The sequence below is a fragment of the Aptenodytes forsteri genome, unplaced genomic scaffold, assembly GCF_000699145.1.
Source record: "Aptenodytes forsteri isolate BGI_AS27 unplaced genomic scaffold, ASM69914v1 Scaffold410, whole genome shotgun sequence".
Classification (NCBI taxonomy): Eukaryota; Metazoa; Chordata; class Aves; order Sphenisciformes; family Spheniscidae; genus Aptenodytes; species Aptenodytes forsteri.
In genome coordinates, this window is record NW_008793958.1 from 191019 (window position 1) to 207302 (window position 16284).

Below are 16284 nucleotides of genomic sequence, written 5' to 3' on the forward strand. Positions count from 1 at the left end.
CGGGCGGGCCGCGGGCCGGCTCCCCTCAGGGCGCGGCCGAGGGTGGCGGGGCCGGGCCTCGCCCCGAGTGGCCCCTGCAAGCGCGGCCTCGGGCACCGCTCACCTAAGGGCTCTGAGGTCTCCTGCAACCTTGGCTGGCCCGGGGGGCTCGTCAGGAGCGGCCGTACAGGGGGCAGGGCCTGTGCCGGCCCAGGCCTGTCACCAGGAGGCCTGGCATTGGGCACGGCCAAGCAGATGCTCACGAGTGGCCCTTCGGATCAGGAGCCAGGCCACAGCTGTGGGGGTGCAGAGAGAGGAGAACTGGGGCCAGAGCCCATGTATTTAAAATTAAAGGCTCCGCAGTGGACTTAGCTATGTACCCTTAGTCATAACGTGTCTGAGCGCTGTGGGGAGGCAGGGGAGGCAGGAAAGCTCCACAGAGCTCAGCGGTTCCTTTACATCTTGTAGGCTTCCATCAGCAAGGACTTGTAAGTGATCATACGGAGCTGAACTGTACAAGACTACTCGATTCGCAGCTCAGAGGTAACGATACCTTTTAAAAAAAGCAGCAGCTTTGACAGCCATAAGTAACATCCTTGCGCTGCTGTGTGCACATGTGATGCTGTAAGAAACACCTGGCAGGGCAAAGTGATGTCGTTTCAGTACTGCACCTTCCTAACACTTCTGCAGTGGGTTCCGAACTTCCAGGTAATAAGCAGTCATTTTTGCATACAACCGTGGGTTGGTTCGAGTTTTTTTAAAATTTCTTTTGAAGAAAAAGCAGTGACCGTGACATTTAATAGAAATCACAAGGAGTTTCTGTATGAAATGAATTGCTTCTGCCCGCAGCGGTCAGATACACAGAAGAGGCACAGGTGCTATAGGCTCCTTTTATTCCTTTAAGGTTTCTCATCCAAACGCTGACAAAGCCCAGCTTTACTTAGCTTATGAGATGTGACAACACGGCAGCCCATGGCAGTGTGGCTGTGGACTACTGATATTTCTGTTGTTCTCTACTCACTGGAGCCTGAAGAAGAGAACTAATCAAAGCGAGACTTAAACTCGGGTCTCTCGCATAAGTACCAACAAGCCACACACAAGAGCTCATGGACAACTTCATCTTTCAAAATGAGGTATAGGCAGTTTAAACATAGGGACAAATTCACTCATGCATGGCAGCCGCGCACTATTTTAGTACAGTCACAGAGTCGCCAGAACAGCCCCTAAGGAATTTCCCTGGTGAAATGGGGGGATCTCCTGGCAGCTGCTGAAATGACATACCCAGGTCAGTGCCACCTTCGCCATCAGAGCCCCTGCCACAGGGAATGCATTGGGGGAGTCTTCGTAGTGAAGTGGTGCTACCAGAGGTACTCCCCTTGCCTTAGAGGAGGCTGGTGCAACTCAGAGCAGCCATTGCAGCTTCTTTAATCTGAGTGTGAGGATGCAGTGGTTCCTGGTGAGCCAGCCAGACTCAGAAGTGAAAGCCTCTTCTGTCCCCTGGCATGCTGAAATGACATCCCCAGGTCAGTGCCCCCTTCGCCATCAGAGCCCCTGCCACAGGGAATGCATTGGGGGAGTCTTAGTGAAGTGGTGCTACCAGAGGTACTCCCCCCGCCTTAGAGGAGGCTGGTGCAACTCAGAGCAGCCATTGCAGCTTCTTTAATCTGAGTGTGAGGATGCAGTGGTTCCTGGTGAGCCAGCCAGACTCAGAAGTGAAAGCCTCTTCTGCACTTCAGCTGCAATCTTGGTGCTCGCACTCCCTTCGAACACCAAGTGGCACCGATGTGGTCCAGACCGGGGACTGCCTAGCTGTAATGCTACGGAACCTGGCCTGTCCTACCCAGTAGGCTCTTATACATACCCAGGTCAGTGCCACCTTCGCCATCAGAGCCCCTGCCACAGGGAATGCATTGGGGGAGTCTTCGTAGTGAAGTGGTGCTACCAGAGGTACTCCCCTTGCCTTAGAGGAGGCTGGTGCAACTCAGAGCAGCCATTGCAGCTTCTTTAATCTGAGTGTGAGGATGCAGTGGTTCCTGGTGAGCCAGCCAGACTCAGAAGTGAAAGCCTCTTCTGCACTTCAGCTGCAATCTTGGTGCTCGCACTCCCTTCGAACACCAAGTGGCACCGATGTGGTCCAGACCGGGGACTGCCTAGCTGTAATGCTACGGAACCCGGCCTGTCCTACCCAGTAGGCTCTTATTTTCAGTCCTACGGCTGTCACTTCTTCGAATGACAATTTTGGTGCCCATAAGCATTGATGTCTTAGGATCCACCTGGGCACCTTTATTAACGTTATCCAAATTTACATACCATGCAATACATCAGAAGGGTTCCTCGTTGAGAATTCTCATGCTAGGTTCTGATCATTTTAAATCATTCAGGCACAAAGGCTCAAGATGTGTTAGCAATCCCCGAGTAAAAGACACTGCAGAAAAATCTCAGTAAACGAATTACTAACACTGCTCGAGTTAATTGTTCAAAGATGTCAGACTTCCCAGCATGAACTGGCTGAGGAGCTGTGAGTATTGTGGTCTCCTTACTAGACACATTTCTCTCATGCCAAACATGCTTGCCCCAAGCTCATAATAAAGAATACTGCATCAAAACACAACTGTGTTTCAGGAGGATGTTAGTGGAAACTTGTTCAGCAATTAAGCATTTCATACTATAGCAGCTCTAGAGAGATGTTAAGCAGATGCTCTCCCCCCCCCCCGTCCTCCCCCTTATTAAACTTTTGCATCACTCCACTAAAATTCTGCATATACATTTTCTTTCCCGCTTTGCCAGTGGCTGATAATAGAAACTTATCACAGTATATAATGCCTTAGTCACTTTTCCCTGACCTTTACTGCTGTGCTAAGTTCATGCTCCAACTTACGTTAAGAGAACTTCCTGAATAAAATAGTGTTTGCATATGACTAATTAGGGCAAATGCACAAGCTGATGAGTCAGCAAACGGCTTGGTGAGGACAGCGGCAGGGATTCAGCAGCAGAACAAATCAATGTGAAGATGTGAGATACGCTCCCGTCTGTGGCTTCAGATCTGTCTGCTGATGGGTCACCTCTCACCATGACGGGCTCTGTATGCATTAACTCTCGGGACTCAAACGCATCCCCATCAATACCGATTAGCAAAACTTCTGCTGACTTCAGTGGGAAGAAGATCAGGGGCTTAATTTTCTCAGGCATCTTCCCTCCAAAGAACACTTACCATTTCTGAGCATGGACTTACCAGGTGGTCGGTGTTAAAGAGAAGTAAGGACTCCCTCCATTTATCTCGCTTGAGTTGGCAACTCACATCACATGGGATGTCACTGCAACAACCCCGCCCCCAGCACTGGCTTTGCTGGGTTTTTGCTTCGTAGTACAGCCCCTTACATTTAGGGAATTGATATTCATTGATTCAGTAAATAAGCACGGTGCTAAAATGAAGGGCACGTGCTGGTCTATCGATATTTGACCACAACACCTGCCTTACCCACAGCACCCCTGTGGGAGCATTTACTTGAAAGAGAAGCGCCACAAGGTCTCTAAGGCTGTGCAGACCCACGGCTCCGCTACACAGGCTGTCAACGATCTAATGCTTGTTACTACGACTTACTACGCTTAACAATGCAAGAACACGAGATCTCTGGTAGTCAACTCATTCACAATAGAAAAATGAACGTAAATTTGAATCAAATTCAAACCAAACCATTGGTAGGGAAAGCCTAACGCTGCTGTTTCTCCAATACAAAATATTGTCTGAAACAAGAGTACGTGATGAGAGACACAATGTCTCTTTGGCAACTGTTATTTCCACCGTTTTTTTCTAACCTTAGTGCTGCTCCTCTCCTTCATGTGCCAGGATCTTATTTATTTTTCTTTTTGCATTTGCACAATCCACATTTTTTAAACTATGACCATCTCTTAAAGCCTGCTTGTCTCAGTACACATTCAGACATTTGGAAATACTCTCTTGACTGTGATTTCTGCACAGAGACGTACACCAATGTGGGTAACAAATTCTGCAGTATAATAAAAGCACTATGTCCAATTCAGTGTAATTAGATTTGGGGGAAGGATTTTCTACCCACGAAAGGAATTTACCAGATGAAAGCATAAGGCAAGCAGGCGCTCAGCAGGCTACGCTGTACAGTTTCACCAGTCGGCTGCATCCTGCCAACCCCAGACCACTCCTGAGCAGATACTGCTCATTGTACGGTGGTTTTCGTGATGTGGACAAAAAGCAGGATGGAATTTCAAAATTGTCCTCATAGAAAAGACGGGTTTGTGGTCAAAGCCCTGAATGAAGACTTGGGGAGCTGAGGTTCGGTTCCAGGCTTCCTGTGGGACATTACACAAATCAGAGAAAGGCTTTCAGATTTCAGTGCTGCAATCCTTTGCCACAGTGCCGAGTGGAGGAGTTCACTGCGTGCCGGGCATGAAGTCTGCCTCCCCATGCAGTGCACTGGGAGATCTGGGACCTGCACTGGAGCCTCAGAAACCAGCTGAGGAGGCAGCGACTGAGATAACGACAATGGGAACACTGAAAAAAAGGAGTGCTGCTTGGGCCCACGACTTTGCCAAGGCCAGGTCCAGTTTTTGGCCTTCAAGATACTTCTCTGTGCTCAGGATCCTTAGCTGGTAACTCTGCCCTGCAGCTAGGCACAGCGATGGGACTTGGAAAGAGTGGACAAAGTCTGGGGGGTAAAGCAGTGTCTTGGAGGTCAGAGATACTTGTTCAGTCTCTGTCCTGTCCAGCTCAGACCAGGGTTTGGTACCCACATGGGCAAAGCCTTGCTTCTTCTCTCCTCTGGGACCTGTTTCACTTTAGCCCCTAAATTGCTGTGTACAGAGGGGCACCTGGGGACATGTAGGAGCTGGGTTTAAATCCTTGCTCCAAATCAGGCAAAAGAGACATTTGGGCACAAATTTGCCCCACTCAGCATTTGGAGGGTGCAGGGGTGCCTGAACAGTGGGTTTGGTGCTCCTTGGCTTGGTCCTGAGTACACTTGAGCACACCAAGCACTGTTTTCATGGCCATCGGTCTTACTGTGTAAGATGTTGACACAAACACTTCCTCCCCCCCCACACTTGCCTCTGCTCACACACCCCGAGCACGACTTTCTCGTGGGGCCGTGGTGACCAGCGCAGCACGGTCTGTCATCACACCAGTAAGCAGGGCACTGGCTGGTTTTGCTTGTGACCAACAAAGTGTTTTTAACCTACATCCCTGGAGCCAGCAAGACACTCCCAATATCAGCCCATAACACCTCATACCTACCAGGCTAGTTTTACTTTCTTCTCTGCCCAGCTTCCCTTTTGAAGGTACTATAAACACAAGTGAAATGCTTTGAGGACACGTAAGGGAAACCAGATGAGCAGTCAGCAGATGCAGCGTGAACTGTGCGACAGTCTTTGCATAAGTTATAACCTAGAGCAGAGGGAAAATGCGTTTCTCAGAAGGAGACATGGTTTCAATTTCATGCAGATTTCTGTCTCCTACAGCTAGTTATGATCCACAGGAACATTCTGAAAGAGGTTTCTTTTTCCTTTTCTTGATCCTTTTCATCCTTTCTACCAAGCCCCTTTGTTATTTTACAGCCTGGACCGCAAGTTTCTCACACGGAACAAAAAAGATTTGGAAATAAATGGAAAGATGAAATTGAATGGGCTTCACTTGTAATTAAAATGTAAAGGGGACCAAACTATTTTACCTGATGCAAAATTGAGAACTGTTTAAATTCTGGTTTTTTTCCTGTTTTGGCATTAAAACACACTTTCTTTCCAATGTTCTTAAGTGTTTCTACTTAACATTTCCCCAGCTTGGATCTAGCTAAAACACAAAGGGCTTGAGGTTTTATTTGTTTGTTTGTTTGTTTGTTTTCCCGCAACATATTAGAAAATGCAGTGCAAGCTTTAATGACTATGTCTGTTTTAACATGTCTTTTGGAGGACTGTAGGCATTTATGGAGGAATGAGGTAATTAATATATTACTTAGGCACGCAAAGACAAGTTGGAAGCAGCTGTCTTTCTTCTCTTGATATGGCAACACAATCGTTAAAACAATGGCTTCTTATATCTTTTTTTTTCCTCTCTGTGTTCACAGACCACTCAAGTTGCTTGTTTAAGTCAAAGCTTTAAGAGCTCACCATATTTTCAGGACCAGTAATTTCTCTCTCAAACACACTGTTCCCTCTTACTTGAAGTAGCAAAATGAAAATCAGTATCACAATCCCTTTAAGGAAATGTTGGTATTCAAATAAACTGAAGAGCTCCCATGTTCTCATTTCAGCCTCTAAAAAATTACTTTTATAGTACATTCATTTCCCTTCCAGACCCAGTTTTTCCACCTATCAAGCAAGAACCACAGCCTTCACAGATGTGGTGAGAAGATGTGAGTTTAGCTGATCCAGCCAGCTGAGAGAGGTGTCAGGTACCCCAGAGTCTGGGATCCACAAGCAGAGGAAGGAAGGATCAGGTCACATTGCTTCCTGCCTTGCAGGAAGCCAGGTGGGTGGGTGAGGGGGGATGCCTAAACCGGTGTTTCTAAATTGCAGGGTCAAGGAACCGATCATTGCTCTAGGCAGAAATAAGCACTTTGCCAGCTTGATAACAACAGAGCTGAGACACAGATTACAGTTCCTTTAATTTTCTTCCAGTTAATTAAATGATCAATTGCAGTATAGGCTTTCAGCCATGGCAATGCCAGCTGAAAGGAGCTCTCCAGTTCATGAGAGGCTAATCAATAGGTGTCACTTGCAGCAGCGATACAGGTTTTTATTTTAAAGCCAAATATCAAAATGCAGAGGCAAAATACTGCTGTTATTCACAGCAAATTGAGATCTTCTCCTGCCCCCAAAAAATCCCAATGAAGGGAAGAATGGCACAAGTAGTTACAGCTTTAGCTTGGGTTGTGTTTTCACTTCTCTGCTTACCATAGACTTCCTGCATGACCACAGACAAAACGCTTAGGTCCAGATACGCAAAGGTATTCAGGCAACTGAGATAAAAATCGGTTGGACTTAGATACATAAATAGTTTGTGGATCTGGTCCTTTGGAAGGGAGACTGAATTCTCCACTTACGAATGGGATAATAGGTACTTTCCAGCAGAACTGCAACTCCCGTCACAGAAGACAAAGGCCAAGTAAGAGCTGAGGGAAGGCAGCGACTGAACAGCGCCAGGGTGTTTGACCACAAAGCAGCACCTGAGCACTCTGCCCGGTGTCTTCTCCTTAGCGCTACCCACCTCGGCCAGCAGTAACAGAGACTGACGTCCCCTTTGATCGCTTTCCAGCTGTTTCTTGGTTCAAACTTTTCATTCCCAAGGACTTTACCTGGAGACACTGTGGAGTGCAGGAAGGGTGAAGTGCAGGGCAGTGAAACAAGGACCACCAGTGCTGGGTGGTCAGGGCACTTTGGCAGGTGGGAAAATTTAAAAAAAAAAAAATAGTCGAGGCATAAATGGGCTGGGGGCATTCCTATATTGTTAATGAAGAATTCGGCAATCCTGGCAGGTTATGGTAGGAGCTAATAAGCACAGCATTTCAAAGACCAGGAAAACCCTGGGTTCATATGTCAAAAGATGTCAACAGAGGATGGAAGGAGTTTGCCAAGGAACTGAGTAAGCAAAATTCAGAACCATAATGACAAAGTTTGTGCATCAAACCTCTCTTTGCTATCTGAGATCACGTTAAGTAATGAAACTGTTTATCAATAAGAGGCAACTCATGAGCGTGGGAAACAAAGATCTCGTAGGAACTGGATCTAGATAAGAATGACCACAGACCTCACCATTTTCAGAACGAAATGAAAATGTGTTTATGCTGCCAGCTTTTGCTCAATGCAAGCCTTTAGTACATATAGGTATTCATGCACCTAACAGAGAGAGATACACAGAAGCTAATCAAGTTTTCTTTTTCCTGTTGTCTTGGAAAGGAGAAAAAAAAGTTAGTTCATGGATATAATTTTCATTTTTAGACAGTTGAGAAGCCCTCAGTTCATCAGGAACAAAATGCCTCACCAAAAAACTGGACAGCAAGGTCAGAAACCAGTTAAATTTCATCACTATTTCATGGCTGCTGCTTTTATTAAAAAAAATAACGCAAGAGGACTATAGCAATAGCATCTCTACTACTCATTTATGTTACTAGAACTGTTACGCAAAACTGAGAGAAGACAGTACTGCCTGCAATCTCCCCCAGGTAAAAGCAAGCGTAGGCCTGAGTACAGCAGCTTGCGGATTATTGATAGGACTAACAGCTGAACATTAAACCATCTTCTCCCAAAGCAGCAGCAAAAGAAATCTAATTGGCGGAGGAGAGCATGGTTTCTGGAGAAGGAAGAATCCATTCTTCCTGGTGTAACAGGAACACTTTTGCAGGGTTTTAAATTGATTTAAGCTTGAAAACAAACAAACAAAAATCAACCCCTTAGGTACCAAGATCCATAGGAGACATAATTGAGGTGAACCGGGCCAGGAATTCACAAGCCAAAGAGTCTCAGCAGCTGTTAGAGGTGTATGTATCACTATAACTGATTTATTGGGCAGGAACGCACGCCTGGCTCACCTGGTACTCTCAGCCTGACATGTCTGGAGCACCGCACCCTCACCCATCTGCCAAGCACCCCTAAGGCTCAGGCAGACAGAAAAAAGGCCTGCAAGTGATAGAGTTAGGGGGAAAAAAACACCTCAGTGACATCTCGGGCTCCTCTATAGCCAGCCTCGCTGACTGAGCAATGCCTCTTAGGTTGCATCTTGGTGTGATCTTGCTTCCCCCAGGTATGTGCAGAGGAGGGGACAGGAGAGCCTGTGCGAGGTGCCCCCGGTGCGTCAGGCTGCAAAGGCAGGGACAGGCAGGCTGCTCCGACTGTGTGGCTTCTCAGTGGAAAATCCGAAATGTAGAAACATAGCCACAATAATAAAACCCAACAGAAAACACCCCCTCCTCCCTCAAAATACAGACACGCAGGCTTGGCTCAACCCAAAGGTCAGCTCGTTGCCAGTCCATTGACTTCTTCAAGATCACGTAGGCAGCCAGTCAGCTTCTCAGGGATACAGCCCAAGTTTCCAAATTCACAGATCTGTGCGGTAACCACTAATCTTCCTGGCAGGGATTTTTTACAGACAAAAGTCCCTCACATTTTTTGCCCCATCAAGAAAAGACAAGTAGCTTGCATCATACAACTTTTATTATTTTTCCCTGCAAAGCAAACTCGTCGTAAAAAATGGGCTGAAAATGACTTAAACGAGCTGAAAACTACCCAGCAGCAATGTTTATTTTGCAAAACATAGTTATCTCATGTCCAGGAGCCGTCATTAATTTGAAAAGTTTCCGCATGACCTCAGAGTTTCTGTAGCATGTGTGAGTGTCCTGCAGCCTCTGCTGCATGTGATGGTAAAGAAATCACTGCTGCAGCCCTGTGGAAAGAGTAATAAAGTTCTGTCTATCATGTCTGAGACAGCACAACCAGGGGTTTTTTTAAATAAATTATAAAACTGCACATCTCAGTGCAAGTACTTAATTGGTGCATATGCTCACCTAAAAAATGCTGCTAAGCAGAGGCAGACGCTGGTCACAGGGTTACGGCCTGTGTCAGACACAGGTACGCTTCCTGAGGTTGCATGTGGCCAGCTTTGAAGTGCTGGGTGTCAGTGAAATAAGGCCAAGCTCTTGCAGGCTCATAGGAGGGGTATGAGGAAAATGTAATTTCCTGGAGTTAGCTAACACATCTGACCAGAGAAAGTCAATCTCATCGATTAGTATCTCTTCTTCTGTTGGCCCTTTCTAATCTCTCCTGACTGGGCAACTCCTCCCAAACGCCTCATTGCTAAATAGCAATTAAAGTGTAAATACATTAGCAACTCCATATTATAAACTGGCTGGCAAGCCACACGGTGCTGCCACGCCTGGCCACGGCAGTGGGACTCTGCCTCATCACTGGCCGCTTTCCCGTGCTGGGAGTATCGATCAGTCACTCTGAAACGACGTCAGAGTTCACGTCCCGTTATAACACGATTTTGACCTTTACGAATTAACTGCAGCCTCTGTGGGGCGTGTGGTGTTAAACAGGGACAGGTTCAGGTGACGGTCCCTGTTACCTGCTCCCAGGCAGCACCTGCCCCAGCAATCGCTTTCTTCTCCACTTGACCGGGCCAGCAGTTGTCCTTTCTCCTTTCAGATGACAGGAAGCATTCATAGTCCATCGTACGTGCGATGGCATATTGCAACTCTCTGGTTAGCGCTTGCTATGGCACCCGTGCAGACACTTGATGCGCTGCCTGCAGAGCCTGGCAGGGAAACCCAGGGCTTTCCCCTTAAATATTCAGCTTATCTCCAGGAATACAGAGCCCAGCCGTGGAAACCTGTGTCTCCATTTGCCTCGCTGGGTGCGCAGCAGTTTGGAGTGGGGTTTTTGTGAAGCTGAGGCACAGGGGTTTTGGTTGGAAACCATTGGCTGCAGTGCCCAGGTGTGGTAACCCTCGCAGAGCGGGGACTCTCTCGCTGCCAAGTTGAGGGGATGCGCATGGAAGAGGGGAGGACGGGCAGCGAGAAGGCGGTGACTCTATAATCCCTCCTGTACACAAATAATCTCTGCTCTCCTGAGTCATCTCTGTGACGTTTTGCTGTGGCAGGTCGTAAGCAGCAGTTCCCCAGGTATGAAACAGGACACTTCTCCAAAGCACGTTGAGTTTGACTCGGTTCGCCAATGCTGGTGGATGCACAAGCTTCCAGGCAAGCCGTTCCCACTTTGCTGCTCCATTTCTTCTGCATATCAGCATGGTCAAGTTCATTTCCCCTGTGGTGAAAGGAGGAGATAAAGAGTTATTTTAAAGTCCTCGAGACTTGTGTGAGAGCAGGGTGAGGGCCTCCTCGCTTGTTTGCACACCATTTTGGTGGAAAAACAAAGAGGTGAGCGTGGGAAGAGGGAGGCTTTCCCAGGGCATCCTGCTGAGCTGTCCTTGGAGGTCCCCGAGCTCCTAAACCACACAGGGGTCGGATAAAAGGATGGAGGTGGCTGGAGAGCACAGGGATGGTAAACACATGACTCAGGCATGAAGTGGTTTCAGCAGAGGGGTAGTAATGCACAAGCAATAAAAGGGGAGCTACCAGCACAACATTTCCTGTTAACCACATACCAGACTCGCTCGGCTTTCCGAGGAGAAGACACCAGGGAGAGGAAGGAGGAAGCCATGTCTCGGTCCGTGCCAAAACATTACCCTAGACGTAAAAGATGAGAAACTCCCATCACAACTCAGAGGGCTCCTGGTATGCATGAGAGCTGCAGCAGGCAATAAGAAATAAATGAGGGGCAGAAACAGGGGTAGTGCTGGAGAGAGCTAGGTGAAAGCGTGCAGCCTGGCAGAGGGCTGGGCAGCACCGGGGAAGCGCAGCCGCCCAGCTCGGGCTCTGCGTGGGACTGGCAGGTCGGCTCCCCAGGACGCACGACGTGGGGCTTTCCCGGGTGGGCTCTGCTTGGTTTTCTTCTCTAGAAAAGAGAATTTGTGCTGGGGCAGGTATCCAGAGCCGCCCGCTGTGTGCTGCTGGTTTTGGAGCAGCGCTGCCATCGCTGCCGTCAGGAAAGCCGGCAGCGTGGGTTGCTTTAATAAATGCTTTCTGCAAGCAGCCTCTTAATGGGATCTTTTGCCTCTGGAGGATGTGACGTGCGGTAACAGTCTGTCTGCAGAAACACTTGCCCATCTGTCTGCAGAAATAGGCCAAACACAGAGTTTTCTCCTCATTCACACTAAAAAAAAAAAAAAAAGGTGTTTTTTTAACTTAAAAACTCGCGTGCTTTCGCAGAGCGCAGACACGGAGCTGTCAGCCGCTGGGGGAGAGTTTTTCTCTCCATCACAGACAGCGGGATCTGCTGCCAGGCTGCCGCATAGTAGCTGCTCTGAGTGCCTCTGTTTATACTTGTGGAATATATTTTATGCTTCCCAACGCCTGGATTTACTGAAGTCTGCCACTTATGGAAAGCCACCGGATATTAAAAAAAGGCACTGGGATCAAAACTGTAAAAATGTACATTATTAATAGCAGCACTGATTTTTAAAAGAGTTAACATATGTAGAAAATATAGCTGACCGCATTTCATAAATGTTTAAAGGATGAATGGTATTTAGTGGCAAAATACTGCTCTCTGTGACAGGTGGGGAGGGAGCATCTGAGGCAGAGGGACTCAATGACATAAATTTGTCTTCCTGTGTATTTTGGAACATGATTTATTTGTGTTCACTGAAATGGCAGCTTTTCTGGTAATTTCTTCCTTTCCCAGCAAACAAGCCTTAATCTCCTTACTGGAAATTGTACTATTTGTGCAGAAAATCCTGCCTCTGAGATTGCTTGAGATCACAAGTTATGTAACCCAAACAGATGGAGTTGGAACTTTTTTTTTTTTAATGTCAATTCATATTATAATCCCAGGCTGCAATCATTTATCAGTTCATTTGTCACATAGAAAAAAATAGACTGAGGATTTTAAATGTGCGTTTAATATACACTTACATAGGAACACTTATGCCCGTGACAAGACTGTCGCTAATTACCTGTAATAGTAATAACGCTTATTAAGGACTTTCCTCATTCTTATGAACAGAAGGACTCTGTGTGATACACATGATATTATGACTGTCACCCTGCAAAGACAGGTATATGGCTGTATTTACGCTTTGGATAGATGTGGTTATCTGCAGCGCTGGTATGAAGTTAGATCTGAGAGTACCCGGGAGATCAAACCGGTGAATAAGCGGGAAGGAGGAGCTGGAGGAGAGCTGGAGAGAAGCAGGCCCAGGCAGGGCAATCAGTGTGAAGAACATGATTAAAGCTGCCCTGTTCAACTCTTGAGCAATATTAGGTCTTGTAATGATGAATCATCCATCCAGCTCCCAGCTGATCTGGTGCACACACTGTAGAAGCCAATATATAATATACAATACCTAGTTTTAAAATTCACATTAGCTTAATAGTCCATCTGCTAACACGATCAGGCAGATAAAATCCTAAAAGGCTCAATTACACTTGCAGAGATTTCATCCTTTTTTCTTACTAATGTGGCTGTTCTTATTTCATGTGAGTTTAAGCTAAAGTGAATCAAGACCACAGGAAAAAGAGGATGAAAAGGGATGGAAGGGAAAGGTAGCAAGCAAAGGTTATTCCAAAATTAATATAAATGGAGTATCTAGGTGTTCTTAAAACTGAAGGGGGCTTGATCAGATGAATTTGGGAGGAAGAAGAGAAGGAAAGAATAATTTGAAACCAAATCTAATTTTCTATCAAGCTGAAGTTGATAGAAACCAGGACTAAAAAAAAGCCACCGAGTTTAAATATGGTCTTAGTCCAACCACATTATATACTTTTATTCCATTCAGTGGGAATTCCCCACATGACACACTTGCATATTTGGGCCCAAAGTGTAATCTAAGGCTCAAACCACAGCAAGGAGCTTTCCTAGAGGAGAGCTTTCAAGAAAACCTCAGAAAGCTGAAGTAGAGATCCTGGTACGATGCAGTACTTTCTGCAAAAGCAAAACCAAAACAGAGGCACGATGCAGCTGCCAAGGTTGTGTTCAGGGGTCTGTGCACGGAGCTTGACCCCCGTGGACCGGCTCTGTGTTGTGTTTAGCTGTAATTGCACAACCACCGCTTCGTTCCAGCACGCTGCTTTATTATGCTGGGGTTTGCCAGCTAGGGGTGTAAGGTGGCTGGAACGGGCTCTGGTCCAGGGAACGTAATGGAGACCCCAAGATCTGGTCCGTCGCCAGCACCCCTCTGCTACCCTTCCACACATTCCTGGTGACAGTTTTTCATCTTTTTTGGGACCGTTGTGGTGCTTGCCCGCTGGGTTGTCATTCCCAAGGGCACGCCTGAGTGGGATGCCGTGAGTGAGAGCTCACCTCCGTGCTGTGACCGGGGATGACGGCAACAGCTCAGGCCCCATCACAAGACAAAAACCTTACGTTGTGATCCCATCTTTCATTTTGCTAAAACCTGAACAGTTCCTCTGGCGAATGCTTTCAGGGGACCAACCTAGAAAACTGAAGCAGAGGGCTGCTTGCAGCCAAGGGCTGCACCATCAGCCGTTTTTAGGTCTCACCACCGACAACAGATCTTCCACTAAGAACATTGCTAAGTGGGACAATAAAAACCAAGTCAGCAGGAGTTAGGCGTTTAAATCCAGATGCGGTTATGGCCTCTAAATTCCCTCATCCCCTCGAAGTTCAATTTTTTTCCTCTCCTATTTAAGACTGCAGAGAGAACAACAGATTTTAATGAAGCGTCAAGTGATGGAAGTTGTTACAAAGATGGTCTGACAGTAGAAGCAATGCAAGATTTCAAAGACAGACCCAATTTTAGCCAGGGAATTGCCATTTCTTATACACAACGCCATGCAACACCTTGACCTCCTTTCTTCTGGACTGGAGGCTTTACCTACTTGGTACTACTGATGTGAGAAAAATTATAATGGGTTTTTAATTCATTCTGGATCTTGGCCAGTGATTAATTTAGTCAGATGCTTTTCTATTAGCCAAAACTTCAAAAATATCTTTTTTTTTTTCCCCCCACAAGGAAAGGAATGAGCTTCTGCTCCTGCTTTTAAATATATGTAAATGTTTAACTGAGCAGGATTTTGCTCAAGCTTATAAAACGTGCTTTCTTTAGAATAGCTTTTCCCTGGATGATGTAATTTACTTGACTGGGTATTTTCTACTCTTGCACAACTGTGTTAGTTGATCTAAGCAGATTAATCTAAGCACCAACCTGGCACTTGCTTTGCCAAACAGTTATTCAGTGCCCTGCAAAAAAGCATTGTTATTTTAGGGAGGCAAAAGGATCACGTCCGTGCCTGAGATGACTTTCAGATGGATGTTAGTCTGTTTGTGTGTAAATAGGTCTAAAAGCCCCAAGGACCAACAGGCTGGATGAGCCAGATACTGTATTAGCAGTTACGTAACAGAAGCAGCACTAAGAGGAGAAAAAAATGCCGTTTCTTCCCCATTGTTACAATGACAGTCCAGAGTCAGATGATTTATAGGACATGGGGATGATTTTGAAGGAAGCATCCACAGCACTGGCTATGCTTACAAGTCCCTTCCTAAATCTTCAGCCCCCCAAAGCTCTTGATATTAGAGTCTGGGTTTGTAGGGGACGGCAGAAAAAAGAGGGAGAGGAGAAATAAGGAGGTTTATTTTTAGTAGAAATGACTCTCAGGCAGGGGAAATGTGACAGACTGATAGCTTTTGGGAAACATTTTGTTAAACCTAAAGCACAGACTGTGGGAAGCAGATTCAAGTCATCTCCGTAACATGCTCCAAAATGCTTCAATGTCACTCAGTCAGTCTGCCCTTAAGGGTGAGATAATTATGGCTGTGCTTTCTGAATGAGGGGTTTTTTGGTTCACTGATCAAAAATTTATTTTAAATCAACTTCAAATGAAATTTTCACTCCTCGTTTTGTTAGGGTTTGGGGGAAGTTGACATTTTCCCTCTTTTCACTCAAAATTATTAATGCAATTCAGACAATATTCAAGAAAAACACAATTTTTCATTAGGACTAAGGAGATTTTAAGGGGGAAAAAAATCACCATGAATATTTTTGCCATTGTAAAAGTACTTCCTAAATTCCACTCAGGTACTTGGCGACTCCAAAACTGCAGGATCATGTGGGGAAATTTCTTCCTGGGCTTCTAGCGATCTCTGAATTGATATTCAATTCCTCGATATTTCTGCCTATTAAAGACTGGTACATCCAATCACATCTCCCTCTTGTGGTGACTTCCCAGGACTGAAACAACCTGCTATTTACTCGGCATTATATGGGTTTATATAGGTTGCTTCTTTTGCTAGCGCTTCGTTTTCCAGCCTGAAGTCCTGCTGATGACAGTAAGCGGGTGTTCGAGAGGCTCCACCACCATTTCTTGCCTTGTGCTTCCCAGCAAGATGCCACCAACTGCACCTCTGGGCTTGGGGACACCGATGTCCACGCCAGCCCCGTGCCAACCAGCTCATCCTTTCGACAAGCCAAGAGAGATGTCAGCAAAGAAAACGCTTCTGTATCTGCACGACGGGCAGCTGAACAAATCCACTAACTAGGCAATCCTGGTGAAACATGGGCTTTATAAGATGTTTTGCCCTCCAGAGCCCTTGTGGAGATTTCCCCCTAAATTACAGCATTTTGCTGCTCCCCACTTGGGTTTTACAAATAGCTGCTTTTATAACTACATTTATCCTCCTGCTAACGGTTTCAGAGCAAATGATATTTCATTTTGATGAGAAAGCTTTTGAACAGAAGCCAAATCGCTCCAAGCAAAGCAGATTTTG

The 16284-nt window shown here is 46.2% G+C and overlaps 1 protein-coding gene across 1 annotated transcript in view; it reads right to left on the reverse strand.

The window, feature by feature from the left end:
• HIF1A (hypoxia inducible factor 1 alpha subunit) overlaps positions 1-10171 on the reverse strand; it is a 45177-nt gene extending 35006 nt beyond the window's left edge. The window contains exon 1 of the mRNA XM_019472899.1: positions 10067-10171. Coding sequence (XP_019328444.1) covers positions 10067-10171 — 105 coding nt within the window. The remainder of the gene's footprint in view (positions 1-10066) is intronic.
• Positions 10172-16284: the final 6113 nt, after the last annotated feature.